General features: G+C 36.8%; 1 protein-coding gene across 6 annotated transcripts in view; it reads left to right on the top strand.

Moving 5' to 3' along the window:
* HDAC9 (histone deacetylase 9) overlaps positions 1-15,538 on the top strand; it is a 726,671-nt gene that overhangs the window by 693,737 nt on the left and 17,396 nt on the right. For all 6 annotated transcript variants that reach the window (XM_045793088.2, XM_087860991.1, XM_045793089.2 and 3 more), the window contains one exon: positions 6,536-6,683. In XM_045793088.2, the coding sequence (XP_045649044.2) occupies positions 6,536-6,683 (148 nt within the window). The remainder of the gene's footprint in view (positions 1-6,535; positions 6,684-15,538) is intronic.

Raw genomic sequence — 15,538 nt, 5'->3', positions numbered from 1 at the left:
GACAGTATTTGTCAATCAAAAATACTATGGTCTCTTGAGAAGAGTAATTAAAGATGCCACAATTTCACATTTATTAACCATAAAATTCCACTTTGAAGTGCAGGCAATCTTATGAAAAAGTCTAAAATATTTAGACCACACTGATAGAAAAAATACATTCTTCATAAAAATACCAGTGACATTCTATCAGTGAGAAATATGGCCAAAAAATTTATTAACCTGATTATTTACCAGCAATCATAATTCTGCTTATGTTATTTTCTAATGTTTAGATAATTAATATAAAGTGGTTAGTTATTGTGCTTTGGCACACATGAATTATTCTATTTTTGGTTTTTAGAATGAATTTCAGTTGTGAAAGTAACTTTTGAATAGGACTATTTTGTATTTTATAGATCCACTGATAAAAACAATTTGTTGACCAATAAACATTTCAATGACATATAATTTTTATTTTTAGCCCCATTTTAAGCTTAAAATTGCCCTAACTTGGATGAAAAATTACCTGGTTACTATTGATATACCAACTTTCAGTACATTGTTATTTTTGCATATATACAGTACTTTGGAACCCAATAATGTTCTCCATTTAGCTTGAAAAATCTATCTTTAAAAACTGTTAAGAAGGGGCGCCTGGCTGACTCAGTCGTTAAGCATCTGCCTTCGGCGCAGGATGTGATCCCAGTGTCCTGAGACTGAGCCCCACATCAGGCTCCTCGACTGGGAGCCTGCTTCTTCCTCTCCCACTCCCCCTGTCTGTGTTCCCTCTCTTGCTGGCTGTCTCTCTCTCTCTGTCAAAAAATAAATTAAAATCTTTAAAAAAAACAAAAAACAAAACTATTAAGAAGCTCTGAACTCTGGAAAATCCATGAAGTGAGGTGTTTTGTTAGTGCCAGGTGTTAATAATCTCTGAAGTTGTTGGGGATTGGAAAAGATTTACTACCAGCTTGTCCTATGAGACCATGGTGTGTAATAACAAAAGACAATATTACTCAAATGGCAGGAACAAGTCTGAGAAGTGGCTCTTAGCCCCCAGAGTGATGAGGGAAGGGTGAGGTTTCTGGAACCAGGTGGCTTTCGAAGTATCAGAGGCTTTGGTTGGGAAAACTTTTGGCAGATGGGTCATTTTTAACACAGACTTTCATATGTCCGCAAATACTTATTTTTCCAAATTGCTCTTTACCAAGAACAGTGTGGTTTATGCTGAAGTCTGATTACACAGCATCTGCAAGATGTCCTCTCCTGGCTCATATCTGACCCAGTTAATACTCCATCTATGGCCTCCCCTCTAATTCTTTTTTTTTTTTTAAGATTTTATTTATTCAACAGAGATAGAGATAGCCAGCAAGAGAGGGAACACAAGCAGGGGGAGTGGGAGAGGAAAAAGCAGGCTCATAGCAGAAGAGCCTGTTGTGGGGCTTGATCCCATAACGCCGGGATCACGCCCTGAGCCGAAGGCAGATGTTTAACCACTGTGCCACCCAGGCGCCCCCTCCCCTCTAATTCTTGACCGTCTGCATCCACTATCTAGTTTTTACCTTTATTTTATTTTATTTGTAAAGATTTTATTTATTTATTCGACAGGATAGAGACAGCCAGCGAGAGAGGGAACACAAGCAGGGGGAGTGGGAGAGGAAGAAGCAGGCTCATAGCAGAGGAGCCTGACGTGGGGCTCGATCCCATAACGCCGGGATCACGCCCTGAGCCAAAGGCAGATGCTTAACCACTGTGCCACCCAGGCGCCCCTTTACCTTTATTTTAGATTCATTCTTTGCTTTGCCTTTTTCAGACAAAACAGAAATGCGAAATAGTGAAGGCTAAATAGTCAGGAAGGAAGGAAGGGAGAGAGGAAGGGAGGGATGGGGGAAGGGGGGGAAGGAAAGAAGGAAGAGGGAAGGAGGGAGGGAGAGGGAAAGGGAGAGAGGAAGGAAGGGAGAGGGAGGGAGGGAAGGAAGGAAGGAAAGAAGGAAGGAAGGAAGGAAGAGGGAGGGAGGGGGAAAGGGAGAGAGGAAGGAAGGGGGAGGGAGGGAGGGGGAAGGGAGAGAGGAAGGAAGGGGGAGGGAGGGGGAAGGGAGAGAGGAAGGAAGGAAGGAGGGAGGGGGAAAGGGAGAGAGGAAGGAAGGGAGAGGGAGGGAAGGAAGGAAGGGAGGGAGGAAGGAAGGAATAGAAGAGAGAGAAAGTGAAAGAAAGGGAAGGAAGGAAGGAAGGAAGGAAGGAAGGAAGGAAGGAAGGAAGGAAGGAAGGAAGGGGAAAGAAAGAAAAAGAAAGAAAGAAAGAAAGAAAGAAAGAAAGAAAGAAAGAAAGAAAGAAAGAAAGAAAGAAAGAAAGAAGAAAGAAAAGAAAGAAAGAAAGAAAGAAAGAAAGAAAGAAAGAAAGAAAGAAAGAAAGAAAGAAAGAGAGAGAGAAAGAAAGAGAAAGAGATGGGGAGGGAGGAAGGAAGAAAGAGAAAAAAGAAAAGAAAAAAAGAAAAGAGAGGAGAAGAAAAGAAAAGATACAAGAAAGTGCTGAAAAGTGGGGAGATTTACATAGTGGGCAAAACAAATAAGGATAGGGGATATGACCAAAGGAGTGTGCATGTCCAGTTTTAATGGAAAACCCCTGTCTTTTGACAGTTTTATTGCTTTAGGAGAGCAACCCAGTAGTGGCTGGTTACTAGTATCTTACTTTATAAATAGCAGTTCCTAAATACTCTAGCAGTAAACCTTGGTTCATTTCTCTTGTGTGCTAATAAGGGTATTATTCTCATGCCAACAGATCTGATTTTCTAGCACATATGTTTCTGAAAGAAAAAAAAAAAACTACTCATCATATGAAAATATAACCCATAAATTTGGAGTTTGAATTGGCTGCATATTGCACAGTCTATGCTCTACCCACTTCCATTTTAATTATTCTCCTTTACAAATAGAGATAGTAGTCTATGAATGCATTATTAATGTAGGATATTTCCTTTGTTTTTATAGGCTTTGCCAGAGGCCATATTGAATTCAAAGTTTTTGGTTATTTCTGAGTCAGAAACCTCATACATTTGGATAAAAACCAAACTTCCAACATTTAATCTTAACTTAGCAGGATATTTTTTACACATTAAATTTTATTCAGAAAGGTCTTAGCTATTTAAAATCTTTCTTACTATTCACATACATAAAGGCTAAATGTTAAAGGATCACTGTCAGTCATTCCTCCTGAAAAATCATTATTAATGATTCATACCTTCTGTCCTGATTGTGTTTGGAGAGTAAGGATCTTTGTTTTGTCTATGGCCAACCAAGAATTTTCTTCTTGAGGAAAAAGTACAATGCTTAAAAATTAAAGCCTGTGATTATTCTAGATGTGCTTTATTATCTAAAACTAGGTGTTTACTGACCTCCTTAAGGGTTTACAGACCCACAGAATAGTAAGATTTTCTTCCAAAACAAATTCATCCTAATATCCAAGAGCAAGACATAATGTGAGATCAGAAAAATCACAGTCTTTGAGAATTACAGCAGGGAGAGCCCTTTCATCATTAAGCCCACCACTATCATGTTATAAGTGTGGAAACTGTGCCCCAGAGTGATCCAAATGACTTCTCTGGGTCTAGTGTGTAGTCTCCAATCTGGAAATCTTGACTTTTAGTTCAGGGCTCCATCTTCAATGGACTTCTTACTCATGCTCTTCAATGAGCACTTGTTTCCAGTTTTATGATAGCTTCGTCGATGGCTTACTTGGTAAACAGGTGCTTGCAATAGTATAAGGTTATGAGAAATGAAGAGTAAAATGAACTGGTCTTTACATGGTTGTTTCCCTTGATGTAAAAAACCCATGCAATAGAGTCAATAAAAGGTGGATAAAAGTGGATCAACTGAGTCACATGTCTGAGGAACAAGGGTAACCTGTTATTACCAAATATGATTTCTTTAGTAAAGCGGAGAACATAATAATTCTCTTGCAATATGCATAATTCTTTAAGTTGGGATTTTTATATATTGAGTCTGTTTTTGTATTTTAATGTGTAGTAGGAAGAGGGTAAAGGAGAACTAAATAAAGGAAGACAACAGAGTACAAAGTAAGAGATATTTTGGAGTCAGTCAGTCCCAGATGAATATTTCAACTTTTCTGCTTCCTAGCCATGTGACTTTAGAATGATTACCCAACATTGCCTACATAATTATCATGAGGTTTAAATGAAATTATAAATTATGAATGTGAAAGGCACCTAACAGTTCTTGGCACATATTAGGAGATCAGTAATGCTAGTTTCTTTCCTATAGTATATAAAAAATAATTTAACCCATAAACCGCCAGCCACCTATTGTTTGTTTGTCAGAGGTCCCATATTAGTCACTCTAGAGAAAAAGAAAAGGATGTCATCCAGCATCACTAATTTTTTTGAATATCATGAGCTAAAAGAGTGTTTAATAATATTTTGTGAAACCCATTACAGCTGAATGCACTTATATATGGTGTATGGTATTTCCAACTTGAGGAATATTATAACAACATTGTGATCTAGAAAAATTAGGGTCTTGGAATATAATTGTCAATTCAAGGTCATCTTTCAAAGTTGAGAGAGGTAGGGGTACACTACAGAATAACCCAAGATATATTTTCATTGCCTACTTCCTAAACCTCTCTTAGTCTAGCTCCTCATTTCTTTTCTGTCACTTCCTTTTAGTTTTAGACATCATCATTTCCTACCTGGATTTTTGCCAAGATGTGAAATTGGTTTTCCTGCCACCACTCTCATCACCTTCCAATTCATTGTCCATGATCTGTCCAGAGGGATCTTTTAAAAACTTAAACCTGATTCCCTGCCTCTTCTGCTTAAAATGGCCCCTTTATACCTACAGGTTGAAGTCCAAGATCATTCTCATGTTATTCAAGATTGTGTGTTAATTAGCCCATGTCTACCACAGCAGTCTCACTCATCACTCTCAAGGTTTTTCCAAACATTCCAGTAATTCCTAGCAGTGGACTTTGTACCCCGCCCCCCCCCCCAAAAAAAAAACCCAGAGACTTGAGACTCGAGTCTCTGCACATTTGTGTGCACTATTTCCTCTTCTAGGAATACCTCACCACCACCACCTCCTTCTATTTCAGATTGACTAACTTCTGGTGGTCTTTCAAATACTTGGTCAAGTATTATGTTTTTCTGGCAACTCTTCTCTCACTTTCCCATTATCATAAGTATATGTTCTACTTATTTCTTCTCAGGATCACATGGGCCTTTTCCACACAGTATTGTCATGTAGACCATGAATTTTTTGGTGTGAGGGACGTGTCTTTATCTCCTCAGTACCTCAAAATGTTAGTTTGTGGGTTTATTCACAGTTAGAATTGCTGTCATTTGGTCCAAATTGAAAGCTTTATGATTCTCAGACTTTTGTCAAAATAGGTGATTACAGCAAGTAAAGTTGTAGTAGACAATATGTCAGAAGGTTCTGTTGGCATGGGAAGTAGATGGGGAGACTGAGTCTCCTCCCCTAACGTGATATTCATTCCTTTGTGAAACAGTAAGATAAGGAAAGGCCGATTTCAAAATGTTAGTTAGAGCTGGAAGGGATTTGAGATCATTCTCCTGTTTTGAGAAGCAGAAATGAAGTGCCCGAGAGTCTTGCCAGCATGATAGGATGGTCAGTGGCAGAGTTTGGTCCAGAACCCAGTTATCCTCCTTTCCAATCCATGTCAAATTCCTCCCTCACTGGTCAGTCTGCAGAGATAGTTCTAACCTGGTAAGTCATGTCACCACCTAGGAAGATTCTTCTGCTTTGATTTGGGACTACTCAACACTTGACAAAAAAATATCTTCGGGCTGTGAGAAGGCCACTGACTTGCTCTTTCATATTTATTCCACTGGCATGTTCTCATGAAATGACCTCCTCTTTTCCTCTCATTCCCCTTCCCTGCCTCAAAAAATGAAACTTCCGTCTGACATATGGAAAGGTGCCAACATCAGCCAGTGCATATATTAAAGTTTTAAATCAATTATTGTTCTAGTACACACCCTGGGGTTGAGAAAGAAAGAACATCCAGGACTAACAAACCTGATTGTTCTGGCAAAGTTGCCATTCAATTCATGCTGTCATTTCTGGGCTTTTCTTTTTCTTTAATATTCTAACCTCACTTTTTTTATAAAAAGGTAATAGCTCAAGTAGCAATTTTTAACATTACTATTTCATTCAATTTCTCCTTGAGACTTCTACCTCCTAGTCTCTTGAGGGTTTTCCAGAGGGCACTGTGCCCAGAGTTTGCTTATTACTTAATTGTAGAGACAGCTGTCAGTCACAGCCATAGTGAGCTCATTAGACTGTGGATTATTCCTCACTTTATTATCCTCTAAGCAAGGGAGAGACTCAGGCTTGGGACCATGAGCACTTCACAACTTGGCATTCTTAGATTGAGAAAAAGACTTAATCATAATATTTAAGACACCAAATTACAGCTGTGTATAACATAGAGAATTTTAACTTAACACTCTGAGTTGGATCTATACAAGTATTCTGATTAATACTGTTCTAAAATGCTATTAAAGTATGATGCATTTTTTTTCTAGGCAAGTACTGGAAGTCAGTAAGGATGGTGACTGTGCCAAGGGGTTGTGCTTTGGCTGGGACTCAGTTGCAAGAGGAGACCGAGACTGTTTCTGCCCTGGCCTCCCTGACGGTAGATGTAGAACAGCCCTTTGCTTCAGAAGATAGCAGGTATGAATCCAACATGGGGGAGTCATTAAGGTCAGTAACATCCAGGCTCATCATTAGCATTCGTGAACCTCTCTCCAGGCTTTCCTTCACCTGTCTCCTCCACTTCCACCACCTGTCTTCTTCAAAGCCACAGATGCCACAGCAAATGCTGTAGGCCACCAAGAATTCATTTCTTTCATTCTTCATGGGAAACACAGAGCTGGAGCATGTGGTTTCAGTTCACACAGAATTAGAGTGGATGAGATACATGGTGAGAGAAATCACTCCTCATTGGATAATTTAAGTGCAGATCGTTATGGAAAGAGCTACTAGTGTGCTTCACCTCTTTCCTTAGTTATTTCTCTTTTTCCAGATATTCTTTTTCTTTCTATCATCATTTCAAAATTACTGATATAACAAGGTGAAAAAAGGAGAGGGGAAGCTGAGGGTATTACTAGTCTATTGGATAACCTAAACACATACAAGCTCCTTCTGTGACTGCCCTTATGGTATAAGTACTGGATAAAGATAGACGGTGCCTCCAAAGGAGATAGGAGTGTGTATAAAGGAATGTGTGGACTCCTGAGTCTGATTTTATTCCACTTTATGATAAGAAGAAGTTGATTCCAATTAGCGTTCATATGAATATAGCATTCAGAAAGAGAAAAATAAGGTTAACCTACAATTGGGTTTGCTTGTTCTTCTTTAAGAAATGTTTGTCAGTTTGTGCACTTTGGTGTTCATCATCCTATCATACAGACAATGCTACATTCAAGTTTTTTTTAAGTCTGCTGCAATCAGAGCCATCACAGATGTACATATATATTAACACTGGTGCTTTCTGTGGCTGGCTTCAAAGTCACATTTTCTCAATTTAAAAATGAATCAGGTGAGGCTTTACTAAAGCTCTGCCAGCTTGCACTTTTAAATTGCTTGTGAGAAGGAAATCATATTCCCTCCGTCAATAACATCATCATTAATTACAAAGATCCTGCTACCTAGTACCCAGTTGGCAATTTTCCCAAGAATGCACAAATTTGAACAGTTTTAGCTTTCTTGCTTTTACTGGATATTCAGGGTTTAATGGATTTAACATCTTTGGTCAAGAGCAGGAGATGCATTGAATAAGAGATTTCATTTTTAAGCAAGTATTTTTTTCTTACTATAACCACTTAAAGACCAGACTACCTATAGAAAAAAATAGTTGTACAATATTGCATTAGAAGACATCTTCATATGGGCATCTGGAACATAAAGGAAAACTTATTTTACTTCTTTGATAATATGAACTAACCCCCTGCCGTTCCCAGCTAAGAAACAAACCAAGTTCATAATCCAAAGGTGTTGCAATTATTCCCAAGGCCAAGTGCAGTTAGTTCTGTCATCTGAGAGCTATAAAACTGAGGAAACTAACATCTGTTAGTGCTGGATATAAAAGGAGTGTATCTATTCTTTAGAATTCATTTAATATAGAGAAATGAAGCTAAATTCCAACCCAAGTGAAATGAATTGTACATAATTTTGCTTAAAATAATTAAGAATAAAAAGTTATCTTATACACTCCAAGTAATATAAAAATCTCAGCACTTTGGCAGGAATTGGCTCTATAAGCATTCTTGCTTATCCTCAGGTAAATGGTGTGTTTGACTTCTGATAATCTACAAGGACTTAACCCTGGCTTCAGTGCACAGTGATTATTTACTTATTTATTTATTTTTAGTTCACAGTGATTTTTAAGCTTCCTCTGATGGCAGAGAGAGAGAGAGAATTTGAATGTTCTGATGTATAGGGAAACAGAGTTGATGCTTGTGACCTGGATTCATGTTTGTTTATCAGTATTAGATGCATTGTCTCTATTTTGATTGATTCTTCTTATGGAAACAAAAAATGGTTTGCTTGAAATATTTTCTATGGCTTTGCACTCACTTTTTCAGCAGAGGAAAAGAAAAATTCTTCTAGAATTGACTTTTGCATTTCTATTGAACCATGCATGAATTTCGTCAGAGAGAGTCAAAGACAGAGAACCCTTGAAAGCCACAGAACATTTATTCTTTCCAGGGGCATGCTATTAGAATTGTCCCCCTACTCAATACAGGAAAGACTTTCAGAATGAGATAAAGAGGTGGAAATGTTCTTGGGCCTTTGTTATGAATGTAATATTATAAGTACACAGGAAATTTAAAAATTAGAAAAATCAGAAAACTAAATGGATGGAAAAGAGTGAAGGCAAGATTCTTTTTATAGGAAATTCTTGCCAATTATTTTGGAGGATATATTGGTGCTTGGAGTGAGATGACTCATTTTGTGCTAAGATTTTGGGTAAAGCAGCTCTTTTCCTGGCCAACTCATATCTGACTCATTTACCACTAGTGAATAAAGGATAAAATGCTCCTGGCTAGAAACCATTGTAAGTATTTTTTGTTCATTTTTCTTGGATGGGGGGGCAAGAAGGAGATGACAACACAGTGAAAACAGTCATTTTATTTTTACAACTTATTGATGGACCATGAAGAGTAAATTATTTGAAAAAGGCTGATATGTGGGGATGCATTTTGGGGATGATTAACTGAAATACAGTTTTCAAAACATAATTATCAGGCGGCAAAGGACTTGACCAAGAAAAAAAGATTAACAGATCAGAAAGAAAAAAACAAAAAAAATTAAATGGAACCTAGTTATACGTTCAAAGAATATTTAATAGATAGACCTGGTCACATATAGCATATCATTTAGAAGAGATAACTGCGATTTTAGGTTTCTTCTTGTTTGGTAGGAAACTGCACCTTTAAAAGATTATAGTTTGCATTGGTTGGATATCTGTTTCAGATGCTTCTACTTTGAAAAGGTCAGTGCAGTATTCAAGTTTATTCTTGGATACTAGTTCAGGCTCTGCTGAAAATCAAGAAAAAGCTCTCTCTGGCAATCAAAACTTCAGGATGATCAGCTATTATGTTACTGGGAACACATTTACTAAACTCTAGAAATCCTGATTGTCTCTTTATCTCTCTTTTTTTTTTAAACCAAAACAAAAACTGAAAGTTACATTTTTCAAATGTCAGTTTGACCTATTGATTTTAGTGTGAATCATGTTAGATTTTCTTAGTACAATCCAGTCTGGTTGTTTATGTAATCATTTCATCTTCAACTTTTCACAACCTTTCTCACAGATGCATGAGAAAATATATGATTCCAAGTCTAACTGTTTTTTTTTTTGAGTAACTGTCTTATGAATATTAAAAAAGTATAATGATACACCAGAAAATCCCAGGTATCATCTACCTTAACTTTAAATGGCCTATCACTAATGCCAAGGACATTAACCACATTTTTCTGTATCTGAAAATTTATATAGAAATATAGACCACTATTAAACACACATTCATGTCTAGTATACCTAGAAACACAACTTTCTTTTCCATTTTTTAGGATTGTGTCTCCAAGGCTTCTAAAAGCTAAATACTATACAAATTATGCAGGTTTCTGATTTTTCTCTAGAATACCTTTATTTTGAGCACTTGTTTATCTAACCAGGCAAGCATTCCAATATAATTTTTATTCTTAATTTTCATCAGTGTCAACAAAGTCTTAGTTGAAAAGTGGGCTAAGTGGGCTAAGATTTGGAAGTTCCTGATAAAAGGAAGGATAATCTGTCCTCTCTTTTCTTCTTTTTCCTCCTCCTTCTGAGACCATCTTTTTATCTCTGTTTTCAGTGCTTGCCATTTGGTCATGGGGCACTCTGAAGTCTGACTTAATATGATAGGGATTCAATCCAGTGCCCATTTATATATTCATGGTTCCATTCTGAAGCCTTTAAAGAAGTATTTTGTAAGGAAAAAGAAACATATTTGAATAGAACTGTGAGTAAAATAAGATGCATGATAACTTTAGCTTCCCATTTATCTCGTCTTCTTCTCACTCCTTCATTGTTGTCTTCTTCCCACTACAAAGGAAGAATAGAGTGTGACTCTAGAATCAGCTTGCAGAGATTCAAATCCCATCTTCAACTTAATAATTGTGCGATCACGGGCAATTTACTTATCTCCCTGGGCTTTATTTTCCTTGTCTTTAAAATGAAGGGAAATTTTCATAGGGTTTTGAGGATGAAATGAAATAGTATGTCTTAACACCTGATACATCGTAAATACTCAATAAAGGTTGGTTTTATTATTTTTTCCATCATTTTTCTTCTTCCACCATTTATTTTTTTCTCCTTTAATACGTAGCTCATCATCCAGCTATCTATATTAGAATATAGAGGCTGTACCTAGGCATCTAACTGTTCATCGGTTAAATCAATAGTATAGACATTAAAAACAAGAGATTGACAAATAATCTCTAAGCAATAAATTGAGTTAATTAATCTGTGATTAGCTGGCTTAATTCAAGACTTTCACAATGCTTAATACATTGTAGGTAGTAAATACTGAAGAATGAATGAATGAATGAATGAATGAATGAATGAATCCAAAGACAGAGACAAAATATTGTTAAAATGGGAACATAACATTTTATAATGATACCTGAGCAGTTCTGTCTCTCTTGATTTACTGTGTTTCCTGAGAGAATAAGTGTTTTTATATTTTATAAGAGTTTTCAAAATGTGTATTTTGTATTTATTTTCTTTTATAATACTAATTAACAATGTCAATTTTCAGATAACTAGAATCCATAGTACTCGTATCATAAAATGGATTGACTGAATAAACATAATAAAGAACGGGGGGCAAAGTGTCTGTCTGAATGGAGAAAGGAATTGTGTATAGGGAGGGAGAAAAACTTGGCAGCGATGCTGACAGATTACAGGATTATCCTCCAACCTGCAGAATGAGGAAGGAGAATATCCAGTCCATTCATTCTTTAAACACTTTTTGATTATTCTGTATAGGCCAAAGTGTTGAGAGGCAGGGTCACAAAGCTTCCTTGTAGTCCTCAAAATGTTCATATACTTGGGGATTATATTAGTTTTCTATTTCTATCTTTTAAAATTACTATAAATTTAATCACTTTAAATGACAGATCAGAAGGCTGGCACAGGTCTCTCTGGGCTAAAATCAAGAGGTTGGCAGGGCTTGGGTCCTTTCCTGGAGGCTGTAGGGGAGAATCTGCATCCTTGTCTTTTCCAGTTTCTAGAGGCTGCCTGCATTTCTTGGCCAGCAACTTTATATTCTGCTGACCTTTCTTCACTTATCACATCTCTCTCTGACTGAAGGAAGAAAGCTGGGCAAGCTGGCTTACAAACTGGGAAAGATACCCTGCTTTTCAAAACTCATGATTAGGTTAGCTCCACCAGGATAATTTAGGATAATTTCTTCATCTCAAGGTACTTAACTTTAATCACATCTACACAGTCAGTTTTGCCATGCAAGGTAACATACAGCTTCCAGGGATTAGAACATAGACATCGTTGGGGGCTATTAGTCTTCCTACCATAGGATTAGACATGAACAACCAGCTATAATAAGTGACAAGTAATTTGCTATATTGAGCTGTAGAATAAAAGAAGACCTAACACAGGCCTAGAAATGCAGAACAAATCACAGAGTAGATCAACTGAGGAAGGGTGGAAAAATATATAGGATTTCACCTAGAAAATAAGAAGAAAGGTATCTGAGGGGCGCCTGGGTGGCACAGCGGTTAAGCGTCTGCCTTCGGCTCAGGGCGTGATCCCAGCGTTCTGGGATCGAGCCCCACATCAGGCTCCTCCGCTATGAGCCTGCCTCTTCCTCTCCCACTCCCCCTGCCTGTGTCCCTCTCTTGCTGGCTATCTCTATCTCTGTCGAATAAATAAATAAAATCTTAAAAAAAAAAAAAAAAAGAAGAAAGGTATCTGAGATCGAGACAATAGCTTGAGCAAACCATCTATTTTTTTAAACTTCTACTGACAACACTCAGTCCAAAGTACCTTCATTGCTCATCCAAACTCTTACAGTAGTAGTTTCCTTACTAGTTCCCATATCTACTTTTGCCTCCTTCCTAATCCATTTTCTACACAAGCAATCAGGGAACTCTTAAAAACGAAACAAAACACAACTGGACAGCAAATCCTGTCATGCCTCTGCTTGAAAACCTTCAATGCCTTTCCATTTCCATTAGCATAAAAATCATCATTCTTAACAGGACCTATAAGCAAGCCCTCTGTGATCAGACCCTTCCCTTGATTTTGTACCTTATATCTGAAATCTTTCCTCTTTGTTTTCTGATCTGTGTTCCAACAATGAACTTGTTTCATTTCTTTTTTTCGAATTGGGGTATACTTTACATATAATAGTATGCACAAATCAAAAATTTTTTTTAAATTATTCCATACTTAAATGAACATCACCCAGAACAAGATCAAGAACAATTTCCCTTACCCAGAAAATTTCCTTATGTCTCTTAGTCAATGCTACTTCCTCTAGAGGTAATTTTTTTTTTTCAGTTTTAATACCGTAGATTAGTTCTGCCAAACTTCAAATTTCATTTAAAGGGAATCAGTAGTTCATACAGCTTTTTATCTGTCTCCTTTTACTCCACTAAGCATAATGTTTTTGAGATCCATCCCATCAGTAGTTTGTTTATTTTTATTATTGTGCATTATCCCAGTGTATAAACACACCCTAATTTGTTTATCCATGTACCCATGGATCAATGTTTAGCTTGTTTCCCACTTGGGGCTATTAATTTTGCTAGGGATTTTTATTGAGACATAATTGATTCGTAACATTGTATTACTTTCAGGTATAAAACATAATGATTTGATATATGTATACATTATGAAATAATCACCACAATAACTATTTAACATCCATCAGCATACATAGTTACAATTCTTTTTCTTCTCATGAGAACTTTTAAGATGTATTCTCTTAACAACTTTCAAACAGCACTGGGTGTTATATGTAACTAATGAATCATTGAACACTACATCAAAAACTAATGATGTACTTTACAGTGGCTAACTGAACATAATAAAAATAATAAAATAAAAAATAAATAAAAACAGCTTTCGAACAAAAAACCACAGTATTATTAACTATAGTCACTATGCTGTATATACATCTCCACGATTTATTTACTTCATAACTGGAAGTTTGTATCTTTTGACTACTTTTACCCATTTTGCCTACCTCTTACCTCTACCCTCACCTCTGGCAACTACCAATCTTTTCTCTATAAGTTCAGGGGGTTTTTTAGATTCCACAAATAACTGAAAACACATAGTATTTGTCTTTCTCCATCTGACTTATTTCACCTAACATAATGCCCTCAAGGTCCATCCAAGTTGTCACAAATGGCAAGATTTTCTTCTTTTACTGTGTTTTTATTTTTATTATTTATTTATTTATTTATTTGAGAGGACATTTGGGGGGGTAGGGGAGATGGGGTAAACAGGGGGTGAGAGAGAGAGAATCTTAAGCAGGCTCCATGCTCAGGGTGGAGCCCCATGCAGGACTCAATCTTCCAACTCATGAGATCATGACCTGAGCTAAAATCAAGGTCAGATGCTTAACCAGCTGAGCCACTCAGGTGCCCGGTTTTCTTCTTTTTTATGGCTGAATAATACTCCATTGCATCACGTTTTCTTTATCCATTCATCCACTAATAGACACTTAGGCTGCTTTTATGCCTTGGCTATTGTAAGTTTGCTGCAGTGAGTATGGGGGTGCCTTTATGTTTTTGAGTTAGTATTGTCACATCCTTGGATAAATACCCAGAAGTGGAATTGCTGGATCATATGGTAATTCTATTTCTAATTTTCTGAGGAACCTCCATACTGTTTTTCCTAGTGGCTGCACCAATTTACAACACACCAGCAGGGCACAAGGGTTTTCTTTTCTCCTCATCCTTGCCGTCACTTGTTATTTCTTGGCTTTTTGATAATAGCCATTCAAACAGGTATGAGATGGTATCTTATTGTGGTTTTGATTTGCATTTCCCTGATGATTAGTGATGTTGAACACCTTTTCATGTCCTGTCAATCATCTATATGTCTTATTTAGAAATCTGCCATTTAGGGCTTTATGAATAAAGCTACTATGAAAATTTTTTATTATTGTGGTAAAAAGCATGTAACATAACATTTGCCATCTGAACCATTCTTAAGTGTACAGACCTATAGTGTTAACTGTATGCCCGTTACTTTTTCGTCTTGCAAAACTAAAGCTCTGTGCCTATTAAACAATGATTTCTCTTTTCCCTGTTCCCCCAGCTTCTGGGAACCACTATTCTACGTTCTGTTTCTAAGAATTTTACTGCTTTAGATACCTCATATTAGTAGAAGTATGAAGTATTTGCCTTTTTGTGACTGGCTTACCTCACTTAGCATAATGTCTTCAAGTTTCATCCATATTGTAGCATATGACAAGATTCCATCCTTTTTAAAGCTGAATAATATTCCATTGTAGGTATATGCCACATTTTCTTTATCATTCATCTATTAATGGACATTTAGGTTGCCTCCACCTCTTGGATACTGCGAATAATGCTTCAATGAATATGAGTATGCAATTATCTCTTCAAGATCCTGTTTTCAATTCTTTTGGATATATACCCAGAACTGGAATTGCTGGATCATATGGTAATTATATTTTTAATTTTTTGAGGAACCTAAGTCTCTATGAAATTTTTATACAGGTTTTTATTTTGTTAACACAGCACTCAGTTTTCTTTGATATATACCTAGGAGTGAAATTGCCAAACACAGGGAAGCCCTGTGTTTTACTTTGTAAAAAACTTCCAAACTGCTTTCCAAAATGATTGTGCCATCTTTCGTTCCCACCAGCAATGAATAACTATTCCAGTTGCTTCATATCCTCACCTACACTTTGTAAAATCAGCCTTCAAAATTTTAGCCTTTCTAGTGGGTATGTAATAGTATCTTATGGTGGTTTTTACAT

The sequence above is a fragment of the Ursus americanus genome, chromosome 3 (genome assembly GCF_024610735.1).
Source record: "Ursus americanus isolate L20-20 chromosome 3, mUrsAme1.1.p, whole genome shotgun sequence".
Classification (NCBI taxonomy): domain Eukaryota; kingdom Metazoa; phylum Chordata; class Mammalia; order Carnivora; family Ursidae; genus Ursus; species Ursus americanus.
Note: the sequence above shows the minus strand (reverse complement) of the source record. Positions and strands in the feature narration are given on the sequence as shown.